At 47.8% G+C, this 25,998-nt stretch overlaps 1 protein-coding gene across 3 annotated transcripts in view; it reads left to right on the top strand.

Moving 5' to 3' along the window:
- Vit (vitrin) overlaps positions 1 to 25,998 on the top strand; it is a 140,723-nt gene that overhangs the window by 79,656 nt on the left and 35,069 nt on the right. For all 3 annotated transcript variants that reach the window (XM_045137834.1, XM_045137836.1, XM_004660100.2), the window contains 3 exons: positions 7,350 to 7,529; positions 23,997 to 24,041; positions 25,697 to 25,759. In XM_045137834.1, the coding sequence (XP_044993769.1) occupies positions 7,350 to 7,529; positions 23,997 to 24,041; positions 25,697 to 25,759 (288 nt within the window). The remainder of the gene's footprint in view (positions 1 to 7,349; positions 7,530 to 23,996; positions 24,042 to 25,696; positions 25,760 to 25,998) is intronic.

The raw sequence follows: 25,998 nt of genomic DNA, 5'->3' as shown, positions 1-25,998 counted from the left end.
AACCCAGCAGCTCCTGAGCAGCCCCTAAAGTCAGAAACATGGGAGCCCTGAGGTTCTCTTTGACCTGATATGGGGACTGAGCGCTCTGAAGTCACCTTCCTTTCCCTCTCACCCCACCTGCGGCTGCTCAGGGTCTCTGGCTAGGGATACTCTAATTGCCCCACTACCCTTCTCAGAGATCTCAGGGCAGAGAGAGTCCCCATGTCCAAATAACCCATCACTATGCCAAGGCCTCCCTTTTTTTAAAAAAATATTTTTTGTTCATTTTTTATTTATTTATTTGAGAGTGACAGACACAGAGAGAAAGACAGATAGAGGGAGAGAGAGAGAATGGGCGAGCCAGGGCTTCCAGCCACTGCAAGCGAACTCCAGACGCGTGGGCCCCCTTGTGCATCTGGCTAACGTGGGACCTGGGGAACCGAGCCTCGAACCGGGGTCCTTAGGCTTCACAGGCAAGCGCTTAACCACCAAGCCATCTCTCCAGCCCAAGGCCTCCCTTTTTACCTTGAGGGGCAGAGTACTTCTAGACTCCCGAATGGTCCCTCGACATCTAGCCAAACTCCTGCGGGGAGCAAGGGAAGCCTACCTGTGCTCTGCCTCAGAAAGACCAGCAGGGAGTGGGGTGTCCCCTTCCCTTCCCTGTGGGCCTTGTATCATGACGAATGACTCTGGGGAACCTTCTTCTTTTGGGGGGGAGACAGCATGAAGGGAAAGAGGAGCATCCCCTCTCCACTTCTGAACCTTTCTCTGTGTTCGCTGCCCTGAGGAGGGGGAGGGGGCCTGGAGAAGGTGCAGAGTCCCTCAGAACAGCCACGTGTTTAAGAAGGAAAGGGGCACCTTTCCTCGTGTAGAAAGGGGCACCGGGCCTTTCCAGCTTTCACTTTCATTCTGCATCGGGAAAATGGGGAAAGGCCCACACGGGGACACCGTGGAACACAGCTATCTGCTGAGCCCTTGCTCTGTGCCAGACATCTGCGCTAAGACATCCAATACCCTGAGGCAGAACGCCAGCATCTTCCCCTTCCTCAGATAAAAAAAAAAAAAACCGACCTTAGAGAGGTTTAGCAACTTGGCCAAGGGTGTGGGCATAACTGGTTCCTAAGAGACTCAGCGATTGGTTCATCCTAAAATGGGCAAGTCTGTAGAGGGGAAGGAGTGGGGAGAAGTCCCATGGCCAAGATATGCTGCAGATTACAGAATCTATGAACTGCCCTTATTTTCCCCATGGCCAAGATAATTCTCTCTCTTCCCACCAAGCACTGCATTCTTATGCTGTGTGACGTGCTTGGTGGACCATGAGCTTTTTTTTTTTTCCCTCTTTTGCTCGCTCTTTCTTTTTTCCTTTCTTTCTTTCTTTCTTTCTTTCTTTCTTTTTTTTTTTTTTTCTTTCTTTATTTCCTTTAAGGCAGGTCCAACAGACTGGCATTCATATATATATATATATATATATATATATATATATATATATATATATATATATAATTATTTATTTGACAGAGAGAAAGAGAGGGAGAGAGAGAGAGAATGGGTGCACCAGGGCTCCAGCCACTGCAAACAAACTCCAGACTCATGCGACCCCTTGTACATCTGGCTTATGTGGGTCCTGGGGAATCAAGCCTAGGTCCTTTGGATTTGCAGGCAAGTGCCTTAACTGCTAAGCCATCCCTATAGCTCAGACTGGTCTTTTTTATGAGAGAGAGAGGGAGAGAACTGGGGAGCTTGGGCCCCCAGCCACTGCAATCTGCAGACGCAGGGGCCACCTTAAGCGTGATGTGCAACATTGCGTGGGTGCGTCACCTTGTGTGTCCTGCTCGGGTAGGACCTGGAGAGTCAAACATGTCTCCTTACACTCCACAAGCAAGTGCCTTAACCACTAAGCCATCTCTCCTGACCCTCCCCCACAGACTGCCTTTTTTAAATGCGAGAGTGACACCGAGAGAGAAAATTGGTGTGCCAGGGCCTCCAGCCACTGCAATTGAACACCAGACGCACGTAACCCTTGTGCACATGACCTTGCACACTTGTGTCACTGTGCGTCTGGCTCACGTGGGACCTGGAGAGTCAAACATGATTCCTTAGGCTCCACACGAAAGTGCCGATTCTGCTAAGTCATCTCTCCAGCCACCCCATTTTATTAATTTGCTATTTAAATCTACAACTTATCACAAACCATCATTAAAACGCAACCATTGTGAGCTGGGGTGCTCAGCAGGACAAGAGCTTGCCGCTGAAGCACGAGGATCTGAGCTTGGATCCCAACAACCCACTTAAAAGTCAAGCCAAGCTGGGCGTGGTGGCGCACGCCTTGGATCCCAGCACTCGGGAGGCAGAGGTAGGAGGTTTGCTGTGAGTTTAAGGCCACCCTGAGACTACCTAGTGAGTTCCAGGTAAGCCTGGGCTAGAGTGAGACCCTACCTCAAAAAAAAAAAGAAAAAAAGTCAAGCCTGTAATCCCAGCACTGAGGAGGCAGAGTCGGAGCTTCCCGGGGGCCCTTGCTGCTGGTTGGTGTAGCTTAGGAGTGAGTCCTGCCTCTGGTGAAAGCACCTGCCTCATCAAAATAATGCAGAGGAGCAACTGAGGAGGACACCAATGTGGGATTCCTGCTTCCACACACACACGCACCACACACGTGAAAACATAGACACACATGTGAGAATACCTACACACATGTATGTACCACACACATGAAAACACCTACACACATGTACATGGCACACACACACACACACACATACATACAGCCATTACTGAGGAGGATACCCAACATGGAATTCTGGCTTTTGCACACGCATGCACCACACACATGAAAACACTACACACATGTATATACCAGACACATACAAAAAAACACGCACAGGGCTGGAGAGATGGCTTAGCAGTTAAGGTGCTTGCCGGCAAAGCCAAAGAACCCACGTTAGCCAGATGCACAAGGGGGCGCACACATCTGGACTTCGTTTGCAGTGGTTGGAGGCCCTGGCGTGCCCATTCTCTCTCTCTCTCTCTTTCTCTATCTGCCTCTCTCTCTCTCTCTCCCTCTCTCTCTTCCTCCTCCTCCTCTCTCTCAAATACATAAATAAAAACAAAAACATATTTTTTAAAAAATAGACACAGCCGTGACTGAGGTCACTTGTTCCCGTTAACCTTCTATGACAGGTTTACCAGGAAATCCCATCATTTCCTTATTTTTGAATGACTCATATTTGTCAGAGTCTGAAAGACTATTCTTCATTCACTTGTTTGTTCAGCACCTTGGGAGCACCTCATTTGTGCCAGATCCTGAGCTCCATGAAAAGACATTTTACGCTTGGGGTCTCACTCTCTCTTTAAAACCACATGTCCATGTGGCGTGAGTTCTTACCAGTTCAAATAAAAAGCCCCAGAGAGACGGCTTAGTGCCTAAGGACCCCGGTTCTGCTCCCCGTCACCCACTTAAGCCAGATGCACAAGGTGTCGCATGCGCACAAGATAGCTCAAGCATCTGGGGTTTGACTGCAATGGCTCAGGCCCTGGAGCGCCAATTCCCTCCCTCTCTCTCTTTCATAAATAAAAGTCCAATGAGAGCCATCTGAGAGTGTAAGGATGAAATTCCTTCAAGAAGTTGGGGGAGTCAGAAGATGGGGTACACACGCCAGGCACCTTTCAGGTCTCAGCATGCTGTCCAAAAGGCTTTCTAGTCTCTCAGAGAACATGACTTATAGAAAAATCAGGTTAGGGTGACCCCCCGCAAAATATAAAAAGCAAAAACACCCACTTCTATGGCAAATTATCTCACCTGAACATTCAAAGGCATCTTGATTGGCCGGCACAGCTCGCACCAGGGACAGACATTACCTGGGCTGTGAAACGCTGTGTCCCAGGCACTTGGATACCATGAGGTAAGCAGCTACAACTGGGCTAGAGCCCCCATGAACTCTGAGCGAAATAAAAACAGGGAACTATTGATTTGCAGAGCTTTACAGAAAAAAAAAAAAATAATGGTGATGCAGAGCATTCCTGGGGCGGTATATTCCTGGTTCAAAGGCCAGAGATGCCAGGTGTGGTGGCCCACGCCTTTAATCCCAGCACTTGGGAGGCAGAGGTAGGAGGATCACTGTGAGTTCGAGGCCACCCTAAGACGACATGGTGAACTCCAGGTCAGCCTGAGCTAGAGCGAGAACCTATCAAAAAGAAAAAAATAAATAAATAAAAATAAAAGCCAGAGAAGGGAAAGTGAACCTGACGCTGAGCCCAGAGCTCCAGGAAAAGGGCCTCCTGCCCTTGCTCGGCTGGTAGCCGAGGCCCCATCCAGGAAGGAGCTCAAGCTTAGGTTTACTGCAATGAGCTTCACTTCCCAGGAATCGTCTGCTCTTAGGACCCACGCCCAGCCAGGCCACCCCCTCGCCCTCCCTGAGAATAAAAGCTCCGGGGAACTCTCAAGAGGCCTCGAGCCTCATCCAGGAATCCTGAAATCACCCAAAACTAGTCTTCTGCCTGATTCCCTTTCTGTGAACCAAAAGGCATGAATTTGGAGCCGACCTGAGTCCAAATCATTCTCGTGCCCTTGAGCGTGTTTCTTGCCTTCTTGGCAAGCCTGCTTCTTAGTTTAAAATTAGGAATGCCTGTGTGACTTCTAGGATTGCGATGAAGATTAACCGTGAGTGCTTATGCAAAAAGATGTTAAAAAAAAAAAAAGACCTTCAAGGGGCCAGCACACCATAGACGCTCTGTGAACATTACGTCTCCTGGCCTCATCTACAAACCTGCAGCATAGCGAGAGTCGGCGGTAGAGAGACCAGGTGCAAGGTCGCACCTGCGCAGGAGGTGCAGTTTGACTATAGTGGCTTGAGGCTCAGGAGTGCCAATCCCCCCCCCCACACACACACACCTCTAAAAATAAATAAATAAATAACTGGGGGCAGTGTGGACATCCGCACCCTGGCAAGGCAAGGCAAGGGCTGCCCTCAGAAATGCAGCCTTTCTCGTTAGCTAACTCAGAAGACGAGGGTAGTCAGGGTCCTTGGAACCGGTCAATGGCAGAAGTAAGGGATAATTTCAATATGTAATAAGCGAAAGACGGAAAAACTGTTCAGTATTTGCTAGAAGTTTTCTCTTTCTACATTGTGGCATAATTAATCATTTGTAAGTCAATTGCTGCACGATTGTTGATATCTTTCGCCCCAAAATGAGCAATTATATCCAGTTGCCTGAAACGGACAAGTGATTTTGCTAAATGACTCTATGTGAAGTAAAACCAAACCTGGGCTGGTGTCTCCCTCAAGAGGTGCTAACGCCTGGTAGCATGTGCCAGAGGCAGATGGACTCTCTGGAGAAATTGAACACTTCCCTAGGACTTGTTATGGAAGCTTGGTCCCGTAAAGGAAATGTCATACATCAGACAAGGTTGGCTTTGCCCAAGGATGGCACAAACAAACACTGGCTGCGGCCCAGAGGCCACCGCCAGCTCTTTAGTGTGTGTCTGACCCCATCTACAAACTGATTTGAAGATAACCACCTGTCAGCAAGCAACAGGGTAAATGAGAAATCTGCTTCCTGCCTGCAAGAGCAGATAGAATGGCTGAGGCCCAACTTGCACCCATGACTGATCTTTGCTGTCCGTCCCTCCCGAATTAGCGCTCCTGGAGGGTGACGTGACAGAGTCCTGGTGGGAAGAGAGCAGGTGCCAATGCTGGGCATGGATCTGAGCACCCGGCCAGATGTTTGTCTGCAGGGCTACAGGGGTGACAGCATGCTGGTGTCCCACACATCATACAGCACCGTAGGGCGCCAAAGACGAAGGTGGATGAGGTGGGAGGGACCTTTTTATCTCTCAGATGCAGCTGATCTATGTGTCTAAAATGCATCAGCCCTCAACAAAATTCAGAATAGAGCCAGGATGCTGTTCTGGGCTGAAGAATATCCTTTCACAAATGCTCACATGCTGGGCTGGAGAGATGGCTTAGTGGCTAAGGCACTTGTCTGTGAAATCAAAGGACCCAGGTTCGATTCCCCAGTACCCATGTGAGCCAGATGCACAGGGTGGTGCATGTGTCTGGAGTTCATTTGCACTGGCTAGAGGCCTTGTGTGTCCTTTCTCTCTCTCTCTCAAATAAATAAATTTTGTTTTTCAAGGTTGGGTTTCACTCTGGTCCAGGCTGACCTGGAATTCACTATGTAGTCTCAGGGTGGCCTTGAATTTATGGCAATCCTCCTACCTCTTTTTTCTGTTGATGCTTTAAGCTTGGCCCAGCGTTATTCTTTTGGACTTCTGGGCTCCAGGATCATGATAAAATAAATTTCTGCTGTTTTAAACCCCCAGGTTTGGGGTAATTTGTTACAGCAGCCCAGGACACCAGGTATACAGGTATAGAAGCTGGCATGGCCCACTGGAGGCCAGGAGAACATCTGCAGAGAGCCGTCATGTCTCTGAGCTCAGACACAGGGTCCTCAGGACAACCCCTGGTGCTCATTGGGTAGCTTCTGGTTCCCTGCTCCCAACATTCAAGGAAACACTCTGGACAGACAGACAGACGACTTCCAAACGGACACTAGCTTTGTCAGAGTAAACAGCAGCACGATCAGAATCCGCGGAGGCGACCCAAATCCTCACGCAGGACACAAGAAGCACAGTTTAGAGGAATCCAAGGAATCCTTACCCTGGCTACTTCCATGACCCCGTGCACACTGAGCAACCAGGGCCAGGAGGAGTGTTAACTTGGTCATGAGTCAACCTAAGTGACAACAGCTAGAATGCATTCTCCCCGTGGAAGTCACAGCGAAGTCCCGGGAGCGATTGTGTGTCCAGAGACCGATGCTGGTTGAAGCAAGAAAAAATAAAAGGGGGAGGAGGGAGAAAGAAGGTTGAAGCAAGAAAAAATAAAAGGGGGAGGAGGGAGAAAGAAGGTTGAAGCAAGAAAAAATAAAAGGGGGAGGAGGGAGAAAGAAAGAAAGGAAGGAAGGAAGGAAGGAAGGAAGGAAGGAAGGAAGGAAGGAAGGAAGGAAGGAAGGAAGGAAGGAAGGAAGGACAAAAGAAAGAAAGAGGAAAGGAGGAAGACAAAGAAGGAAAATGAACTATGGTTCATGGGGCCTGGCTAACTCACTTGGCAGTGAATTGTGTTCCTCCTCGCCTATGCTGCTGCCGAGTTGAACTGTTATTCAAATGTGCGATTGCTATTTAATGTTTGGTTTGTAGATTGGCTTGTTGCTCTGAATTTATACATCCCTTAGGAACCGTGCCCTGTTGACCTAGGCGCCACCCTCCAACGCAGCGGCAGCTCAGAGCTGGGTGCTCAGTCACCGTTTGCTTGGGGTTTAGTCCCCTCGGTTCCCCCAGGCTATTGGGTAAACCCAGATGCGATTCTGTTTCCTTCCAGGTGAGACCACAAAGGCCTATGAGAGACCATCTGCTCCGGGAACAACGGCTCAGCCCGCTGCCCTGACACAGGTTCTGGCTGAGGCCACCCACGACACCCTGCCCAAGCCATCTTCATGTGCGCCCTTGGTCACCAGCAGCCCCAGGCCCCAGCCCGTGGGCCCCAGGAGCCCGGAGATGGGTAAGTCCTGGGCCATGAAGACTGCAGGAGTGCGGTCCCCTGGCTGTGTGTGAAGAAAGGCTGGGTGCAGCTGGCTATGTGGTGTGGGCCCTAAACTTTCCCGCTTGACAAAGGGGAGTGTCTCGGGCCTGCAGGATGGGCGAGGGGGATGTGAATGTGCCCTCCAGATTCAAAACAGTAAAAGCGCTTGCAGAGCCATCAGGCCGTCCTGAGCTTGGATCCCCAAAAACCAGTGTAAAATGGCATGGTCCGACGTGCCTATAATGCCAGCGCCGGGGAGGCAGACGCAGGAGAATCTCTAGGGCCCGCTGGCTAGCCAGACAGTCTAGCCAGGTTGGTGAGCTCTGGGCTCAGCAAGAAAGACCCTGTCCCAAAAGTAAAGCAGAATGACTGAGGAAGATACCCGATGGCAACCTCTGGCCGCCACAAGTACGTGCACACGTGTGCACACAGACCCACATGTGCACAGGCACTCACGCATGCACACGCGCTCACACCCCACCCCCGCTAGCAACGCCGAGCCACAGACACCATGCTTGCCAAGACGGGATTTTACATGAAACTTTCCCACACAAGATCATATTTCCCAAAAAACCTCCGTTAAAGAGGCAGTAGTTCCTACTCTTTTTTTTTTCATTTTTTGTCTATTTTTATTTATTTATTTGAGAGTGACAGAGAGAGAGAAAGATAGATAGATAGATAGATAGAGAATGGGTGTGCCAGGGCCTCCAGCCCCTGCGAATGAACTCCAGACGCGTGCGCCCCCTTGTGCATCTGGCTAACGTGGGTCCTGTGGAATCGAGCCTCGAACCGGGGTCTTCACAGGCAAGCGCTTAACCAGCTAAGCCATCTCTCCAGCCCTTTTTGTCATTTTTTTAGGTTTTTCAAAGTCTAGTTTATGGAGTCAGTGTCAGCACTGCACCAAACAGTGCCTATGAGCTCACAGGGCACTCCAGTCTGGAGTTTCTGTCTTTATCGTCCCGGGTTAATAAGCCCTCTTGTCAAATCAAAGATGTTCCCAACCAGGCAGGGGACAGGGAATTGAGCAACTGGACCTCCGCTGTCCGGGAAATCCCTTCTGACTATTTCCCGCCCGGCGCCACTTTTTCCTTTTTGGAGAACATTCCAGGACTCGCTGTTTTCAGACTCACCTCCAGCTTTTAGTCATTGTCACCATGTAACCTGACCCTTCCATTCCCCAGCAGAGCTGAGCCATTTTTCTGCCCATCCTTTCATTTACCACTATGGAATCAGTACATGTGACGCGCAGGGCACTTCTCTGATCAGCTAAGCAACATTAGCTTATTGAATCTTTCGTAGCAACTCTGTGGAATGGCCTGATTTGTAATTTGAAAAAAATATCTATTGCTTTGGGAGGAAACTAAGGACTAGGACCAGGAGGGAATGAGCCCCAGGTTACACGGGTGAGTAAGCAGAACAGTAATTCACACTCCAGCACCCAGATCCCCTCGGAGGCTCCTGGCTAAGGGGAGGCATCCCTGCCCACAGCAAACACCTCAGATCACAGATGAAGACACCTTGGCCAGGATGGGGTGGCAAGATTACAGGATGCCAGGCCTTTCTAATTTCCTTTTTTTAGAAAAAAATCATTAATTTATTTTACTTATTTGAGAGAGAGAAAGAGAGAATGGGCAGCCATTGCAAACAAACTCCAGATACATGCACCACCTTGTACATCTGGCTTACATGGGTCCTTTTTTTACCTAGGTCCTTTGGCTTTGCACCTTAACTGCTAAGCCATCTCTCCAGCTCTAATTTTTTTAAACTTTATTTTAGGAGGAGAGAGAGAGAAACACACACAGAGAGAGAATTGGCACACCAGGGCCTCAGCCACTGAAATCGAACTCTAGATGCTTGCAACACCTAGTGAGCATGTGCAACCTTGCACTTGCCTCACCTTTGTGCATCTGGCTAACATGGGATCTGGAGAGTTGAACATGGGTCCTTAGACTTCTCAGTCTAAGCTCCTTAACCGCTAAGCCATCTCTCCAGCCCCTTTCTAACTTCTTCTATAATTGATAACCCATGACAGAATGCATGCCCTCCAACACATTCCATGAGCCATGTATACAGTATGTATTATTTTATTTTTCTCAACAATTCCATTATAAATATTCCATTTTACACATAATTCATGAAAAGGTTGTACTATAAAACTTCCAAATTAATGTATCATAAAAATAATTTTTGGAGCCAGGTGTGGTGGCGCACGCCTTTAATCCCAGCACTCAGGGTAAAAGTATGATTATCACTGAGTTCCAGGCCACCCTGAGACTACAGAGTGAATTCCAGGTCAGCCTGGGCTAGAGTGAGACCCCATCTCAAAAAAACAAAAAAAAAAAACAGATTTATTTTTACGGTTTTGATAAAGATTAGATACCCCCAAATTCCTATTCTTGTTCAACTCAGGCTTAACATCATATTTAACACTGAAAGAAAAGCATTTTCTGATGTTGGGTGGCCCACGAGTCTCATAGCCAGAACTTAACATCTTTTTTTTTTTTTTTTTAACATTTCAAGCTCTTGACTTTCAATGCCTTAAGTTTTTCAAATATCCTTGAGTATCTGAGTCAGTTGTTTGCCCCTGTTGTCTCCTAGAGGCCTTGGGTTCCTATGTTTAAAAACAGAAATATAATTAAGTATGTGGCATGTTTATTTGGCTGCACTGGGAATTTGGACATCCTATTGCCAGCTGGGAAAACCTGAAGAAACTTGAAGTGGTGGCTGCCAGCCCGGCAGGACTTCCCCGCTCCTGGCCTGGGGACAGCAACTTTAGGCCGCAGCCTCCCGGCCCTCCTCAGTGCTCCAACCTCAGTCTACCCAGCACCCACTTCTGTGCGCTGGACCAGTCCCCAGGGGAGGGCTCTGGACAGCGGCACTGGAGTTATGAAGATGGGAACCAAGCTGGAGGAGGAAGAGACTTCTTATGGCCTTGCCCATTCACAGAATGTTCTGTAAGCATGCAAAGAAGTAAACGTGGGTGTTTAAATGCCAGTATCCTTTGAAGATGATAGCTTTACTGAGATATTTTCCATACACCATACAAACTATCCTTTTAAAGTGTGCCATTCAGAGGACATTAGTATCTTCATAGCTGCATGTCCATCAGCACAATCAGTTCTAGGACATCTTCATGACCTCCCCCGCCTAAAAATACAATCCCACTTCCATGAATACTCACGCACCATCTTCCTGTGCGCCACCATTCCCTTGGCCCTAGGAAAAAAACGATGTACTTTTGTGAACATTTCCCTTAATGCATAGCTACACATATTTGCTGTTATATATTGAGAATGTATATATCTCCCTTTTCATTTAAACAAGATAAAAACACTCTGCCAACGATAAGAGAACATTGTTGATAGACAGGTGAGTTACTGTTATTGTATTTAGAAAGAGAGAGAGAAAGAGAGAGAGAGAGAAAGAGAAAAAGAGAGGAAGAGAGAGAGAAGTCTAAAGTTTCTGCAAGTAGGACTGGAGAGATAGGTCAGTCCCTCACAAGTATGAGGGCCTGAGTTTGATCCCCAGAGCCCACATGAAAAAAGCCAAGCGTGGGCTGGTGAAATAGCTTAGCAGTTAAGGCATTTGCCTGCAAAGCCAAGGGACCCAGGTTCAATTCCCCAGGACCCACATAAGTCAGATGCACAAGGGGCAAATGCATCTGGAGTTTGTTTGCAGTGGGTAGAGGCCCTGGCATGTCCATTCTCTGTCTCTCTTCTATTTCTCTCTCTCTCTCTCTCTCTCTCTCTCTCTCTCTCTCTCTCTCTCTTTCTCTCTCTCTCTCTGTGTGTGTGTGTGTGTGTGTCTCCTTACAAATTAATAAATAAAATTTTAAAAATAATCATTTTTAAAAAAAGCCAAGCTGGGCATTGGTGGCACACGCCTTTAATCCCAGCACTTGGGAGACAGAGGTAGGAGGATCACCATGAGTTTAAGGCCACCCTGAGACTACACAGTGAATTCCAGATCAGCCTGAGCTAGAGGGAGACCCTACCTCAGAAACAAAAAAAAAAAAAAAAAAAAAAAAAGTCAAGCATGGTAGTGCGCGCTTGTCATCCCCACCTTGGAGAGGTGGAGTCAGGCAGATCCTTGGGCCTCACTGACCAGCCGTCTACCTTACTTGTGAGTTCCAGGACAATGAGATCCTGTCTCCAAACAGGCATGAAGTGCTTGAGCGTTCCCTCTGGGCTCCACACGCATGGACACACACCCTCACATGGACACACACAGAGTCTAGTGGCAGATGCGGATGGAATTCACTTATTCATTCAAGAAACATTGACTGAGTGCCTGCTCTGCGTCAGACGGTGCTGTAAGACCTTGGGGCTACATCAGCGGATATCTCACCTCATGCCACAAGATGTCTGCAGGCAGATTGCTTCAGTCTGGGACACCTGACAAGTACTGGGACAGGGGCCGCCTGCGTTTGAGGTCTAAGTGACCTCTTGGTTCTACACTGAGGTCCAAAGCTGCCTCCCAGACAGGACACAGAAACCTAGGAGGACACCACAGAGGAAGGAGACACTTGGAAGCAAGATGAGACAGAAGCTCTGGCAGCTGGTGAGGAGAAGCTGAGGCCGGCAGGACCTTTTAGGAAGTCGAGGCTGGACACATCATGGCCGCGACAGCTTGATTGTAAATGTCCCTGTGGCCTCATGTGTTTGTGATGGAGCTGTCTGCTTAGTGCCCTCCTGGTGGAGCCTTTGGAAGTTGGAGTCCTGCTGAGAAGTGTGTCACCAGGGGCAAACTTTGGGATGGAGTCCAGTGCTGTGGGTCCAGTGCTGTGTCTGTCTCTGCTGCTGGTATTGATGAAGGGAGCCAGCTTCCTCCACCATCAAAAAAACCTCCCCTAGAAACCGTAAGCTCGGAATAAATCCTTTCCCCCCACAAACTGCTTCTGGTTGGGTGTTGTGTCCTACCAAGGAGATGGCAATGCCCTTCCACTGGCCCGTGACCATGAAAGCCAAACAACACAGCAAAGAACAGGCCAAGGCTACGCGTAGAGGAGCCAAGAGCCACGGTGATGGAGACTTCTCATGGGCCAGGAGGGAGGCTGTTCTCAGCGGAGAAGGCAAGGATGTGGAACGTGCAGGGCCCCCTGGAGCCCAGGAGCACACCCCCAGCTGGGCTCAGAGAAGAGCTTCAGCACGGACAAGGTCTCCTGGGGTCGGCTGGGCACATCACGGATTCAGAAGGCAGAATGGCTGCATGCAGCCCTGCTTCTGCAATCAGGCCACATCAAGAAGAGCCTTGGTGGGCTCAAAGCCGACGGCGCCAAGATGGGGACAGCGCTACCTAGTGGCAAGGCCTGGTGGCGACACGGCCATTCATCTTTACCCTGAGGGGGAAGAGCGGGGAGGAAGGGACCTGAGCCACGGAACCCAGGACTGGGGAGACACCAGCGTGTCTCTGTCCAGTCCTTCCACACGCTTGTTCCCTTCTCTCCAGCATTTCTCTCAGCTATAAAAAGTGTTCTTCCTTACGAAGTTTAGAGATTTTTCTTAAAATCCAGCAGTCCAATTTAAAAAAAGAAATGTGGAAAGTTCATGCTCAGAGAAACAAATAAAGCTACAGTGGCCACTATGTTAATTTATTTATTCATGGTTTATCTATTTATTTTGTCTTTTTTCATTGAATATATATGCATACATATATATATTTAAAATGTTCAATTTTACCAGGAATCAAGTACAAATTAGGTGGGATGTCATTCCCATTCCCACCCACAAGAATTCTCACTTCCAAGATATAAGGCAATATGTAGCCAGGGCTGAAATGAAGCGTAAACACAAGTCTTGTTCATAACAGGAAGGTAAATGGAGGTGATTGAATCACCCATCATTAGAAGAGAGAATAAAGTCGCCTCATAGCTACCAGGATATTGGTGTAAAAGAAAATGCAGTTCACATACTCAACAGAATTTTATTCAGCCGTAAACAAGAATGAAATTATGACGTTTTCAGGAAAAGAGTTGGGACTGGAGATCATCCTGTTTAGTGAAACATGGCAGATTCAGAAAGACGAATATTGCCTGTTTTATCTCATATATGGAAGCTAGATTTAAGTGTGTATATGTACATAGACATGAACGTAGAAAGCGGATTAGCAGGCGACAGAGGTGCAGGGAACAAGAGAGGCAATGAGATATATATGGCATGAATGGAGATGGGGGAGGCAGGGAACCCCACGAGAGAGAGTGGAGATGTGGGAAAGCAGTGAGAGGAGAAGAATTAGAGCAGAGTGTCATGACATGGGCATGTGAAAGGGTCATGATGGGGCCGCGCGTGGTGGTGCACACCTTTAATCCCAGTACTCGAGAGGCAGAGGAAGGAGAATCGCCGTGGGCCCGAGGCCACCCTGAGACTGCATAACTACATATTGGATTCCAGGTCAGCCTGAGCTAGAGTGAAACCCTGCCTCGAAAAAAAAAAAAAAAATAGAGAGAGAGAGAGAAAAGAAAAAGAAAAAAGAAAGAAAGAAAAGAAAGAGAAAATGTCATCGTGAGCCTCATCACTTTGCATGCTAACTGAAAGTATTAATAAAATGTAAATTGAATCATGATGACTATGTGCACCAGTTAACACGACACCATTGGCAGACTGTTCACAGAAGCAAGCCACAAAACAGCTGGGCTCCATCCATGTGCATGAGACAGCATGCAGAGCACAGAGGTACCGTTCTACATGTCAAAGCTGGACAGAAGCACTGCTGGACAGAGTAACAGCTTCCGGGCCACGGAGATGGCGCAGAGGAGAAACTACTGACCACAGGACAAGCAAGAGTACCTGAGTTGGGACCCCTAGACCCCACATAAAAACTGAAGCTTTTGCAATCCCAGTATGCCTATGGTAAAACAGGAGGCGGAGACCAGAAAAATCTGCCAGAAACTCACAACTCCGAACAAGAGAACCTGCTTCAGATGAAGAAGCAAGGACTGGCCCAACCCTTGTCCTCTGGCCTCCACACACATGCTGTCGTACACACGTGAACATGCACAAACATACATACACCCAACGTGAAATAAATAGAGATGATTTCTTACAAGGACTTGGATGGTGCGTGTGTTTGAGTTTTCAATTCTATTTTTGTGGGTGGTTTTTTTTTTTTTGAAACATTCATTCTGTATTTCCTTTACAATGACACAGAAAATAAAGCAATTCTTGAGTTCATGTCGGATAACTGGAACAAAGACAAAGGAGTCTAAAGTTGACTGTGGGGAGATCTTCCTGTTAGAGAAACTGGTTTTTCCTCATGACCTTTAACCTCTTTCCTCCTGTGAAACCTTGGTCTTTCCCTGAGCTGACTTTTTCTTAAAGGGGCTTCATGTTTCTGTGTCCAAAACCCTTCATCTCAAGCATCCCTTTAAAGCTTCAGAGAAATTGCCCAGTAAGCAATGAATGCTGAAATAAAATTCATTCCCTCCCAGAACAGTCAGAGATCACCCACTGACTACCTTTATTTTAATTGTACTTTTCATGAGAGAGAGAGAGAGATAACTAATGCACTGAGGCCTCCAGCCACTGCAACCGAACTCCAGACATGTGTGCCAACTTGAGCACATGCGTGACCTTGCATGTTTGCCTCACCTTGTGCATCTGGCTTACATGGGATCTGGAGAGTCGAACATGAGTCCTCAGACTTCTCAGGCAAGCGCCTTACCACTAAGCCATCCCTCCAGCCCCCCAGTGGCTACCTTTAACAGACTGAACATTATTTCTATTTGTATCAATACTGTGTTGACACAGTACAAGCCAATTCCTAAATGTTAAGTGACATTTCCATTGAAGGATTGCTCTAACTTCCCCACAAGTGGCACATTTGAGAAGAATTATTTTGAGAATAAATAAATTTAAGAAATATGGCACTTAAGTTAAAGAAATGTACTTTGACAACCATGAAATGGAAGGATTTTATTACCTGGAATTTCCAGCCACTGTTTTGAATTCAATCCCTTTTTTTTTTTTTTTTTTTTTTCCATTCCAATGCCTCCTCCAGGGCAGGTTCAGACCGCCCAGGGACAAAGCATTACCTTGGTTCTAACCTTGGTGACGTCTTGCTAGGTTGGATCATGGAAAGAATGAGAATAGCTAGATTAAAATTCATGCCCTTACCAGTCCAGGGTGATTTCAGATCTGTGGTCTACCACCACCTACACAAGCAGCGGAAAGTCACAGTGCCAGTCCAGGTAAGAGCTTGAAATGACTTCCTCGTGGTTTCTTTACATGGAGTTCTTATTTCCCCAACCCTGGCCATTTGATTTAGAGCACAGGAAAGCTTTAAAACAATCGGGACAACAAAAGATACCGCTGTAGGGCCCAAGCTTGTCAAGAAAGTAGAGAAGCCAGGCCTTGACCCAGGCTGCCTTTCCGTGGGGCGGTTCTGTGTGGGTTGGGTGAGCAATCTTAAGCATTCTGTAATCAGGCTCTTAGGAACCTGAAAAAGGATACTCTCTGGAGTGCATGTGAGAGGAACTCATTTCAAAGAACAAGGGGAATTTTTAGCATCTCCCAAGAAAGGGCAGAACAAAATTTTTTTTGGCTTGTTTCTTTTATATATATATATTTATATTATATATATATATATATATTTATATATATATATTACTAAATAGAAAGTTGTATGGAAACATCATATGTTAGTACCATCATTTCCCTCCTCCCTGCCCCCATTCCACTGGGGGGCCCTCCTCAGCGAGATGTCTGGTGTTCCCCCTGGGTCTGAGGTTGGGAGATCATCAGTCAGTCGTTGTAAGAGAGGGGCCACGCCTCTGGACAGTCCCCTCCACTCTGGGGCTCTCATAATCTTTCAGCACCCCCCCCCTTTGGCAAAATTCCCTTGCTCAGCCACTTCTCCTATGCCTGGGAGAGACATGGATTCTCCCCCCCATGAGGGTGCCTTGGCCCCGTGACACCCAGAGCTCACCTCCCTTCCTTCCAGCAGCCCCTTCCCTTCACGGTTTGGCCCTAGAACAGTGACTGCGGCAGATCTCCGCAGCGCCGCTGAGGCCTGCGGAGAAAGGGAAATCGAGCACTTAAATGCTTCTCCCAGGCTCCGTCTCTGAGCCTGTCCCATGGGCTGGTGGCCTGACCAGAAGCCAGCCGTTCCCTTGAGGGCACAGGGCACGAGGACCAGAGGCCGGGCCTACCTTGGAGAAGGGCTTGCATCTTCCCTCAATCTGTCACTCACACCCTCCAGCTTAGGAGGCTTGGGTTGTTCTTACCTTGATACAGGATCGGGGTATGACCCAGGGACCCCCTGATCAGGGCTGGCAGCTTCCATGAGCTCCGCAGTGGCACCTTTGCCAATGCGTGCCCTATTGTCCCCTACCAAAAGGGTTCAGAATCATAACACTGGCCAGGCAAGGACTCCAAGGTCACCCTTAGGCCTCCAGCAGCCCACCGGGCTGCTGAGAAGGCCAAGCCAGGGGACATTTTCTCCTCTTGTTCCCCTGGCCAAGAGTCTGCCTGCTCTGCTACCCTCCAGTGGTAGAACCAACCACAGAGAGCCCAGCTGACTCCAAAGAAAATGTGAACCAGGGGCACTCTCACTAGGGGACAACATGAGAGAAGAAAGCAGCCACTGGTTGCATGTAGATCAGCCGACCCTGGGTCATCGCCCCCAGGTATCCAAAGACAGGACTCGTCCTGAGCTGCCTTCCAGAAACCCCAAGGAGCAGACATTAGCCTGGGCAAGCTGCCCAACGCTTCCGCCCCCACCCCCCCCCCCCCCATCCCTGTGTCCTGGAAATGTGCTTTTACGCACCCCTTTGGCCTCTGCAGCTCAATCCCAGCTTTGCCAGACTATGCCAGGGGACATGCCAAGTTCTTTTAACCTCCTGAAAATGTCTTGACTTTGTCTGCTCTGAGTGGGAGAGAAAGTCTCTCTGGAGTCAGATGCCCATGGAAGGACTGAAGAAATTTATTCTGGAAAAGACGAGACAGAAAGTTGAGGTTCTTACATCTGACAAGCTCTAAATTTGAGAGAATCTCAAATTCCAGCTTTTCTACGATTACTGAAAAACTTGAGGTGCTTTTGTTTGTGGTATTACATCTGTGGATTTAGAACTTAAAAACTATACATGCAACATTTGAAACAGAATGTCAACTAGCTATTTATTCAACTATTCATCAGACCTATCATATCTTAGCATGACTCTTATTTTTATTTTTAATAACAAATACTCTTTACTTGTGTCCCCCTTCAGAAGGTCCTTACCTAAGGGGCCTCCCTAAGCTGTCCTTTGGGATAAAATTGAAATACTCAGACACACCACGTGACTCAGACATGGCCTGGAGCTGGTTAGCAGCCAAGCGCATTTCCAGAGTCCAGCGCTGGGTTTGACTGCCTGACCACCTCAGGCTTGTTTCAAGGTGGTGCTCTGCTGTGTACACTTGACCCTGTTCCCTTTTTTTCCTCAGCCTTTTATTGTGCTCCAGGTCTGTTGCTGGTCCAATCTCCTTCACACTTCTGATCATTATTCTTGGTCTCAGTGACCCACAAAGATGTCCTTCTAACCCTCAAGTCCTACCCATTTCCACCGCTCTCCTCCTCCTCCTCCTCCTCACCGTTATCCCTGCAACTGACTGGAGCATCTCAAACCCTCCAGTGAATTCTCAGCCCAAACATGTTCAGATCTAGAGAGTCAATAAATCCCATGCATGGGGTGCAGGCTGATAACTACCCACAGGGAAGATCATTTGGGTTCTGGGATCTTCAGCCACCTCTCACCTCAGATAGAATCCTAAATATATATATCAAATTACTCAATTCCTCAGCTACAAAATTGGCAGACCATGCAATTCTACAGAACTATGTGAAACGCATCTGGTCTAATTCCCTACCAAAGAAAGAATTCTTTATGGCAAACTAGACAGAAGCTCTTCCTCTTTCCATCAGACATCTTTAAGAGGTAGAGAATATCCCAGCCCTTCTTTTGGTGGACAGCATTGCTAGAAATAGCTACCTAGAACTTCAGCACAGTGTTACCACTTTTTCCGACCAGTGAGTCTCAAAGTGTGGTCTGAGGATCTTCTTTTCAGGAATTCTGTTCTAAGTAATTCTCTTTCAACTAAATCTGGAGGAAGACCGGCTTTTTTTCTTTTCTTTTTCTTTTTTGTTCATTTTTTCTTTATTTATTTGAGAGTGACAGACAGAGAGAGAAAGAGGCAGATAGAGAGAGAATGGGAGTGCCAGGGCCTCCAGCCACTGCAAACGAACTCCAGACACGTGCGCCCCCTATGCATCTGGCTAACGTGGGTCCTGGGGAATCGAGCTTCAAACCAGGGTCCTTACGTTTCACAGGCAAATGCCTTAATGGCTAAGCCATCTCTCCAGCCCAAGACAGATTTTCTTCATACACGTCAACAAAACAACATATCATATTAAATTGATTGTAGTAGCCAATATTTGATGCCTGCTGTCTTCCATAATGCCAGATATTGAAGAAATTTGCCACAACTTTCATTGCACTCCTCTTTTGGGGAGGAACATAATTACTTGTTATTAAAAATAAAAATAAGAGCTGGGTGTGGTGGCACACACCTTTAATGCCAGCACTGGGAAGGCAGAGGCAGGAGGATCACAGTGAGTTCGAGGCCACCCTGAGACTATATAGAGAATTCCAGGTCAGCCTGGGCTACAGTGATACCCTACCTCAAAAAAAAACCAAAAAAATAAAATAAAATAAAATAAAATAAAAATAAGAATTATGCTAAGATACGATAGGTCTGATAAATAGTTAAATAAATATCTAGTTGACATTCTGTTTCAAATGTTCCATGTGTAGTTTTAAGTTCTAAATCAACAGCCATAACACCACAAACAAAGTCACTTCAAGCTTTTCAATAGACCATAGAAAAGCTGGAATCTGAGAATCTCTCAAATTTAGACCTTGTCAGCTATAGGAACCTCAACATTTTGTCACATCTTTTCGAGAATAAATTTTTCCAGTCCTCCCAGGAGGACCTTACATGAGGCGGCAGCGCCCGACCTGATCACACTACGGTCGTGTTTACAGAACACGGCACCTAGACCAGAACACAAAGCTTACGCACAGGGAGTTACTGGTTCCAACTGGGAAAGCTCTGCCTGGCCGTTGGGTCCTCTCCCACTGAGCTCGCAATTGCTAAGAAATCCCCGGGGTCTTTGCGTGGCTGCATCTGTGTGGAGGTCACCCGAACCAACTATGTACAACTGACTGAGTTGGTGAACCCAAGTTGGAGCATCACACAGGGGTCCCACGAGCTCTGCCTCAGTCACAAAGCTTCGCTGGTCTGGAATCAAAAGCACCGAGTGAGTGTTGGATCCATGAACAAACAATGCCAGGTCCCACATGAATACCCCACAGTGAGTCTTGGCGAATCATGCCCTCTGAAAGAGCCTGGCCAACAGGCAGCTGGGTTGAAATGTCTTGGGCACAGCTGCAGGCCTCTGCCCTCTCAGAGCTTAGAGGGTGGTGTGCTGCCCTCAGGACATGTGACCAGGAGAAGGGACAGCATGCTGGCAGCATCCCCTAGCTCTGGAGGCCCGATTCACGTGCAGACTTCCAGGTCCTCCTCCAAACTGCACCGCGGAGCCCTCTGTAGGGTGGAACCTTGGAGCCACAGGGCCACCTGGGCTTCCCTCCCAGAAAACCTCGGAGCCCCGAGGGCCATGTATTACAGCTCCCACTTGGGTCTGGAGCCTGGGACGGCCGGGTGTGCAAGGGAACGGAAGGATCGGAGACCTGGCCCGAGGTCACCAGGGTCTGAAGGGTGTGGTCATCGGTCCAGGCCCTTTGGAAGAGTTGCCACCATTAGTGGGAGTTACAGGTCGCCGTACCAGGCCTGGCTTTTCCACGGCCTAACCAGATGCTGAGGTGACGATGACTCCTCCTCACCTGGAATAAGTGAATACTCGGGCTCTGGAGCCTGCCAACCTGGGCTTGAAATTCAGTCCAGCCACTGCCCCTGTACTGCCCACTTCCTCGCCCATAAAAGAGGGTCATCGCTGTACCCAGCTCACAGAGCTCACAAAGTGCTCATGCCTGACCGTGAGCGAGCTCTGGAGGGATGGGCATGGCTCCTGTGGGTGTTTCCCTGCACCCCATGGAAATTACTCAGAGTCCAACGCTTCTCTTAGATCTAACTCTATGTGTGAGGTGGCCAAGCAACCATTGTCACAAAAAGAATTCTGTCTCGTCAAGAGTGCCAGACTTTTCAGTGTGACTTTACACACGCTTGCCTCCTCTGAGTTTTCCCCACATGAGGCAGAGCAGGGGCGTCCTCCCGACCCCAGCCGTGCACAGAAGACCACGAGGAAGCCGCGGAGCAGGTGGGTGGGCCGGGCCCTGGCTGTGCTTGGAAGCCCCGCTTCTGATTTCTTCCTTCCCCAACCTCCCAGTTCCCTCAGTTCCAGAACAGGAATATTCTCTCACATGTGCCTCTCATCACTGCCAAGTCCAAAAATCATCAAGTCTCAGCCATGTAAATATGGTTCAGGCCTCAGCTTTTTGTTTAAATACATATTTATTTATTTATTTATTACTTATTCGAGAGAGAGAATGAGCATGCCAGGGCATTCAGCCACTGCAAATGAACTCCAGAGGCATGTGCCACCTTGTGCATCTGGCTTACATGGGTGCTGGGGAATCAAACATGCGTCCTCTGGCTTTGCACGCAAAAGCCTTTACTGCTAAGCCATCTCTCCAGCCCAGGCCTCAGTTTTTAAATGGACAATGTGACTTCATTCCAACCTATCCCAAACAAGCTGAAAGTTGCACTGATGCTGGAGAGATTGCTTAGTGGTTAAGGCCCTTACCTGAGAAGTCAAAGGACCCAGGTTTGGTTCCCTAGTACCCACATAAAGCCACATGCAGAAGATGGCACATGTGCTTGGAGTTGGTTTGCAGTGGCTAGGAAGCCCTGGCATTGCCCATTCTCCCTCCTTTCCTCCCTTGATCCCTCTCTCTCTCTCTCTCTCTCTCTCTCTCTGTCTGAAATAAATAAATAAAATGGTTTTTAAAAGAAAGCATCATTGATAAGGTGGGCCTTCAAGATAGAAGTAACAGGTTGGGCAGTCCTTGATATCAGGGAACTGTTTATCTCCTACTACATAATAAAACACTCAATATTCTAACCTTTATGGCATTCAAGGATACTTGGGCCAAATTAAAAAATAAATGAATAAATTTTTAAAAATCAGATGATGCCAGGCATGGTGGCACATGCCTTTAATCCCAGCCCTCAGGAGGCAGAAGTAGGAGGATTGCTGTGAGTTTGCAGCCAGTTTAAGACCACAGAATGAGTCTCAAGTCAGCCTGGGCTAGCATAAGACTCTATCTGGAAAAACAGAACATCAGATGACGTAGTTTGTAAAGTGTTTGTCTTGCACATCTGAGGACCTGAGTTTAGACTCTCTGCACCCACATAAAAGCCAAGTATGGTCACGTGTGGCTATCATCCCAGTGCTGAGGAAGCAGATACAGGGCTTGCAGGCTAGCTTGTCTCAAAAAGTAAGGCAGAAGGCTGGAGAGATGGCTTAAAGGTTAAGGTGCTTGCCTGTGAAGCCTGAGGACCCAGGTTCAATTCCCCAGGACCCACATAAGTCAAATGCACAAGGGGGCACACGCGTCTGGAGTTTTTTTTTTTTTTCCAGTGGCTAGAGGCATTGGCACATCCCTTCTCTTTCTCTATCTCTTTCTCTCCCTCCCTCTCTCTCTCCAAATAAATAAATTTTTTTAGTTAAGGAGGAGAGTGATTAAGGAAGATGCCCAAGATTGACATTGTGTTCTGACGTTCACATACATGCATATTCATGGTACACACCTGGACATGCATGTGCCTGTGCATACAGGAAAACACACACATATGCATAACACATACATGTAAAAAAAAAAACTAATTGGGGATGGAGAGATGGCTTAGCGGTTGAGTGCTTGCCTGTGAAGCCTAAGGACTCCAGTTCAAGGCTCAATTCCCCAGGACCCACGTTAGCAAGATGCACAAGAGTATGCATGCATCTGGAGTTCGTTTGTAGTGGCTGGAGGCCCTGGTGCACCCATTCTCTCTCTTTCTCTCTCTCTCCCTCTTTCTCTCTCTGTCTGTCGCTCTCAAATAGATAAATAAAAACAAACCTAATTTTAAAAAAATTTTTTAATAACTAATTAATATTTTGTGTTAAACTTTGGATAAAAAGAGAGAACAGAGCAAAGTTCTTATTGTCACCAGTAGGTGGCAATAGAGTAACAAGGCTAAAGACTTCCAAGATAGAACAGGAAGATCCTGAGTGTGGAGGCCATTTGCCACTTTTACCAGTGGTGATAGCCAAGTTAAGGTCCTCAGGGGGTTCCTGACTTGCTTGAGGTCACATGCCTCAGTGAGACCCACGTCAAGTTCGACTCCTGTCTCACCGTTAACCCAGGATGGCAGATGGACTTGGGGAAATGAAGTGGTTGTTCATACTTGCAAGCTTGGGAGAGAAAGAAGGAAGCTAGGCAGGAGTGAGGTTTCCTAACATGTCTGTGCTGCCCCCGAGCCCCTCCCAGAACTGTTCCCCCAAGGAAACCAGGGGTTACTGGTAAGGCTGCGCCCCTCCATCACGGTGTTCCCTTCATCAGCTCGCTCAGCACCTCAGTGCAGGAAGGACCCGGGTGCCAGGTCGCTCTGTTCTGCTGGAGGTGGGCGCACCCACACCATAAGGCCTCTGGAACCAGTAGAGGGCCTCCTCCCTGAAGGAGTCAGCATTGTTCTGGACAGTTCCAAGGAAGCTCCTTCCAACAAGTGGAAAGAATGTAATTAGAATAATATTGAATACTTAGTAAGGATGAATGGGTAGGTGGAAAGATGGCTGGCTGGCTGGCTGGATGGATGGATGGATGGGTGGGTGGAATAGAATATTTAGCTCAAAATATTTCAGATGGCTTCAAGGAAACTTTTTCTAAGGTCCAATACATAAGATAGAAAGAACTAACACGCATGCTGACTTGGTCGACTGTATAATAACTTCCCTGTTTCTGGAGGTGTTTAAGCATCAGCCAGGCATTCATTTGGCAGGGGACTCAATGAGCTCTAAGAACCCAAGATTCTATGATACGTGGTGCATGGTGTAAGCATATGGCTTTGGCTTTAAAAGGTATTTTATTTGTTTATCTATTTAGGCAGGTCTCACTCTAACCCAGGCTGACCTGGAACTCACTCTATTGCCCAGACTGGCCTCAAACTCATGGTGATCCTCCTACCTCGGCCTCCCCAGTGCTGGGATTAAAGGTGTGCGCAGCCAAGCCCAGCAGGTTTTAAGAGCTGAAATGGGAAGTCGAAAGTCTAAAGTCGTTCCATCCAAAACCGTGGTCCTCTGCCCCTGTGTTGATCTTTCAGCCTCTAGTGGCAAAGATCTTCCCCGAAGTTCACTTAGAGGTCCACTGGCTGGGCGTAAATAACACGCTTGTTTCTCTTTGATTTTGACCATCAGGAGAAGTGGACTCTTGGAAGCCTGGATCCGTCCTTTTAGATGCAGGTAACTATCCAGCCCAACCTCTCTGCCCTTGGTCAAGATTGGAAATTCAGCTTTTCACCTCCCATAAATGGGGAGTTCATTGTTTACCACATTAAACATCCAAAACTGGAACAAAGTCTTCCACCTCGGTGGTGGGAAGGAGGATTTTGCTGGCAGGGAGAGGTCAGGGTGGAGAAGGACTCGGCCCTGGAACTTGTTTTTCTCCCCCTTCCACGAGGTAGTGTTTTGAGGTGTGTCCCTAGAAGGCTTCTGGCTGAGAAATACTGTTAAGCACCCAAAACAAAAATTTTAAATGATGTGAGGAAGTGCGGTGAGCTGGCTGACCTTTCATGGGAAGATGAAATCATGCGCTTTGCAAACTGGGGAAAAAAAAAATCACGAGCCAAGAGAAAGCTCAGAGCAGGCTAAGAGCAAAGTTGGGCCTTCATATTCCTCCACCAACATTTCCAGAACTACCTGCATGGTGAGAACTGGCAGGCACACTTCTGGTGCAAAATGTCTGCGCTGCTTGAGAAACCCACTGGTCTCACCAGCCCTAAAAGATTTCTCATTTGGAAAAGCCGGGCGTGGTGGTGCACGCCTTTAATCCCAGCACTCGGGAGGCAGAGGTAGGAGGATTGCCGTTGAGTTCGAGGCCACCCTGAGACTACATAGTGAATTCCAGGTCAGCCTGGACTAGAGTGAGACCCTGCCTCACAAAAAAAAAAAAAAAAAAAAATTCTCATTTGTACTCACTACCATAAGTGGCATCTTTGTCTCATTGGCTACATACAAATGGGCCTACAGAGCCGCCATCCTCACTGCCAGGATAAAACCCATCTCCCACACAACCTCTGCAAGCATGAACATCTCTTCCTGTCTCTGCCCAGGGGAGAGGCTGCCTCCTCCACTCTCTTATGTGAGTTACATTTATGTGAGCTCTAGTTTTTAAAATATTTTTATTTATTTATTTGAGAGAGAGAGAAAAGCACAGACAGAGAGAGACAGAATGGGCGCATCAGGGCCTCCAGCCACTGCCAACGAACTCCAGATGCATGTGCCACCTTGTGCATCTGGCTTATGTGGGTCCTGAGCAATCGAACCTAGGTTCTTTGGCTTTGCCGGCAAGCACCTTAAGCACTAAGCCATCTCTCCAGGCCTGTCTGAGCTCTTTTCCTCTGACGTACATCCAACCTTTGTTAGACTGTCCTCCATATTTCTAACTCATCTTTGGTCATTGCCCCAATCACCAAATGTTGACTGAAGACCTGCATCATGTGCTAGATACAGGGAAGGTTTCCAGGAACCAGACATATTTCCTGACCATGAAATGTGCAGAATTTTAGAGAGGGCTAATTTACCATGACAAAGTTATTCATGTTTTCACATGAGGAAAGTAAGACGCAGGTAGAGCAAGTTAACTTTTTGAAAGCAGAACTCAGATCTCCCAGTTTTCAATCTCCCTGAAAGCTCTACAGAGCGATGTAATTGGTCGACCGTCAGGACACATGAATTTGGACTTCTTATTTTCCTCGGGGCGAGGGTGGTGTCGAGAAGAGTTAGCTCTAAGCCAGGCCCCTGAGCTTTGGGTGAATATCCACTCTGTCCCCTTCTCTGGGTAAGGCCAGGTGCTTCCTACACTTGTAAGTCACCAAAAGTTTTACTGCTCTTTCCAGGATTTGTGCCAAAAGAAGAATTCAGCACACAGTCTTCAGAGCCAGTGTCCCAGGGAGACCCAAGTAAGTCAACTGGCAACTCGAAACCAGTAGTGGGTTTGACACTGGCACGTGCTCTCTTCCCCGCCCACTCACGCCCGCCCAGACTGGCTTCGCCCCTGCCGCCGATCTATTTCTCTCCTATGTTCTCTGTTCTAAGGAGAAAGGAAAGACTTCTTTTTAAGGATTTAAACCATGTACATGAGGGGGAAAGGATCGGGTGTTTTAAATACCACCATGGCAACAGGGTAACGAAATGGCAA

This window comes from Jaculus jaculus, chromosome 18 (genome assembly GCF_020740685.1).
Source record: "Jaculus jaculus isolate mJacJac1 chromosome 18, mJacJac1.mat.Y.cur, whole genome shotgun sequence".
NCBI lineage: Eukaryota > Metazoa > Chordata > Mammalia > Rodentia > Dipodidae > Jaculus > Jaculus jaculus.
This window is presented reverse-complemented; position numbering and strand designations above follow the sequence as displayed.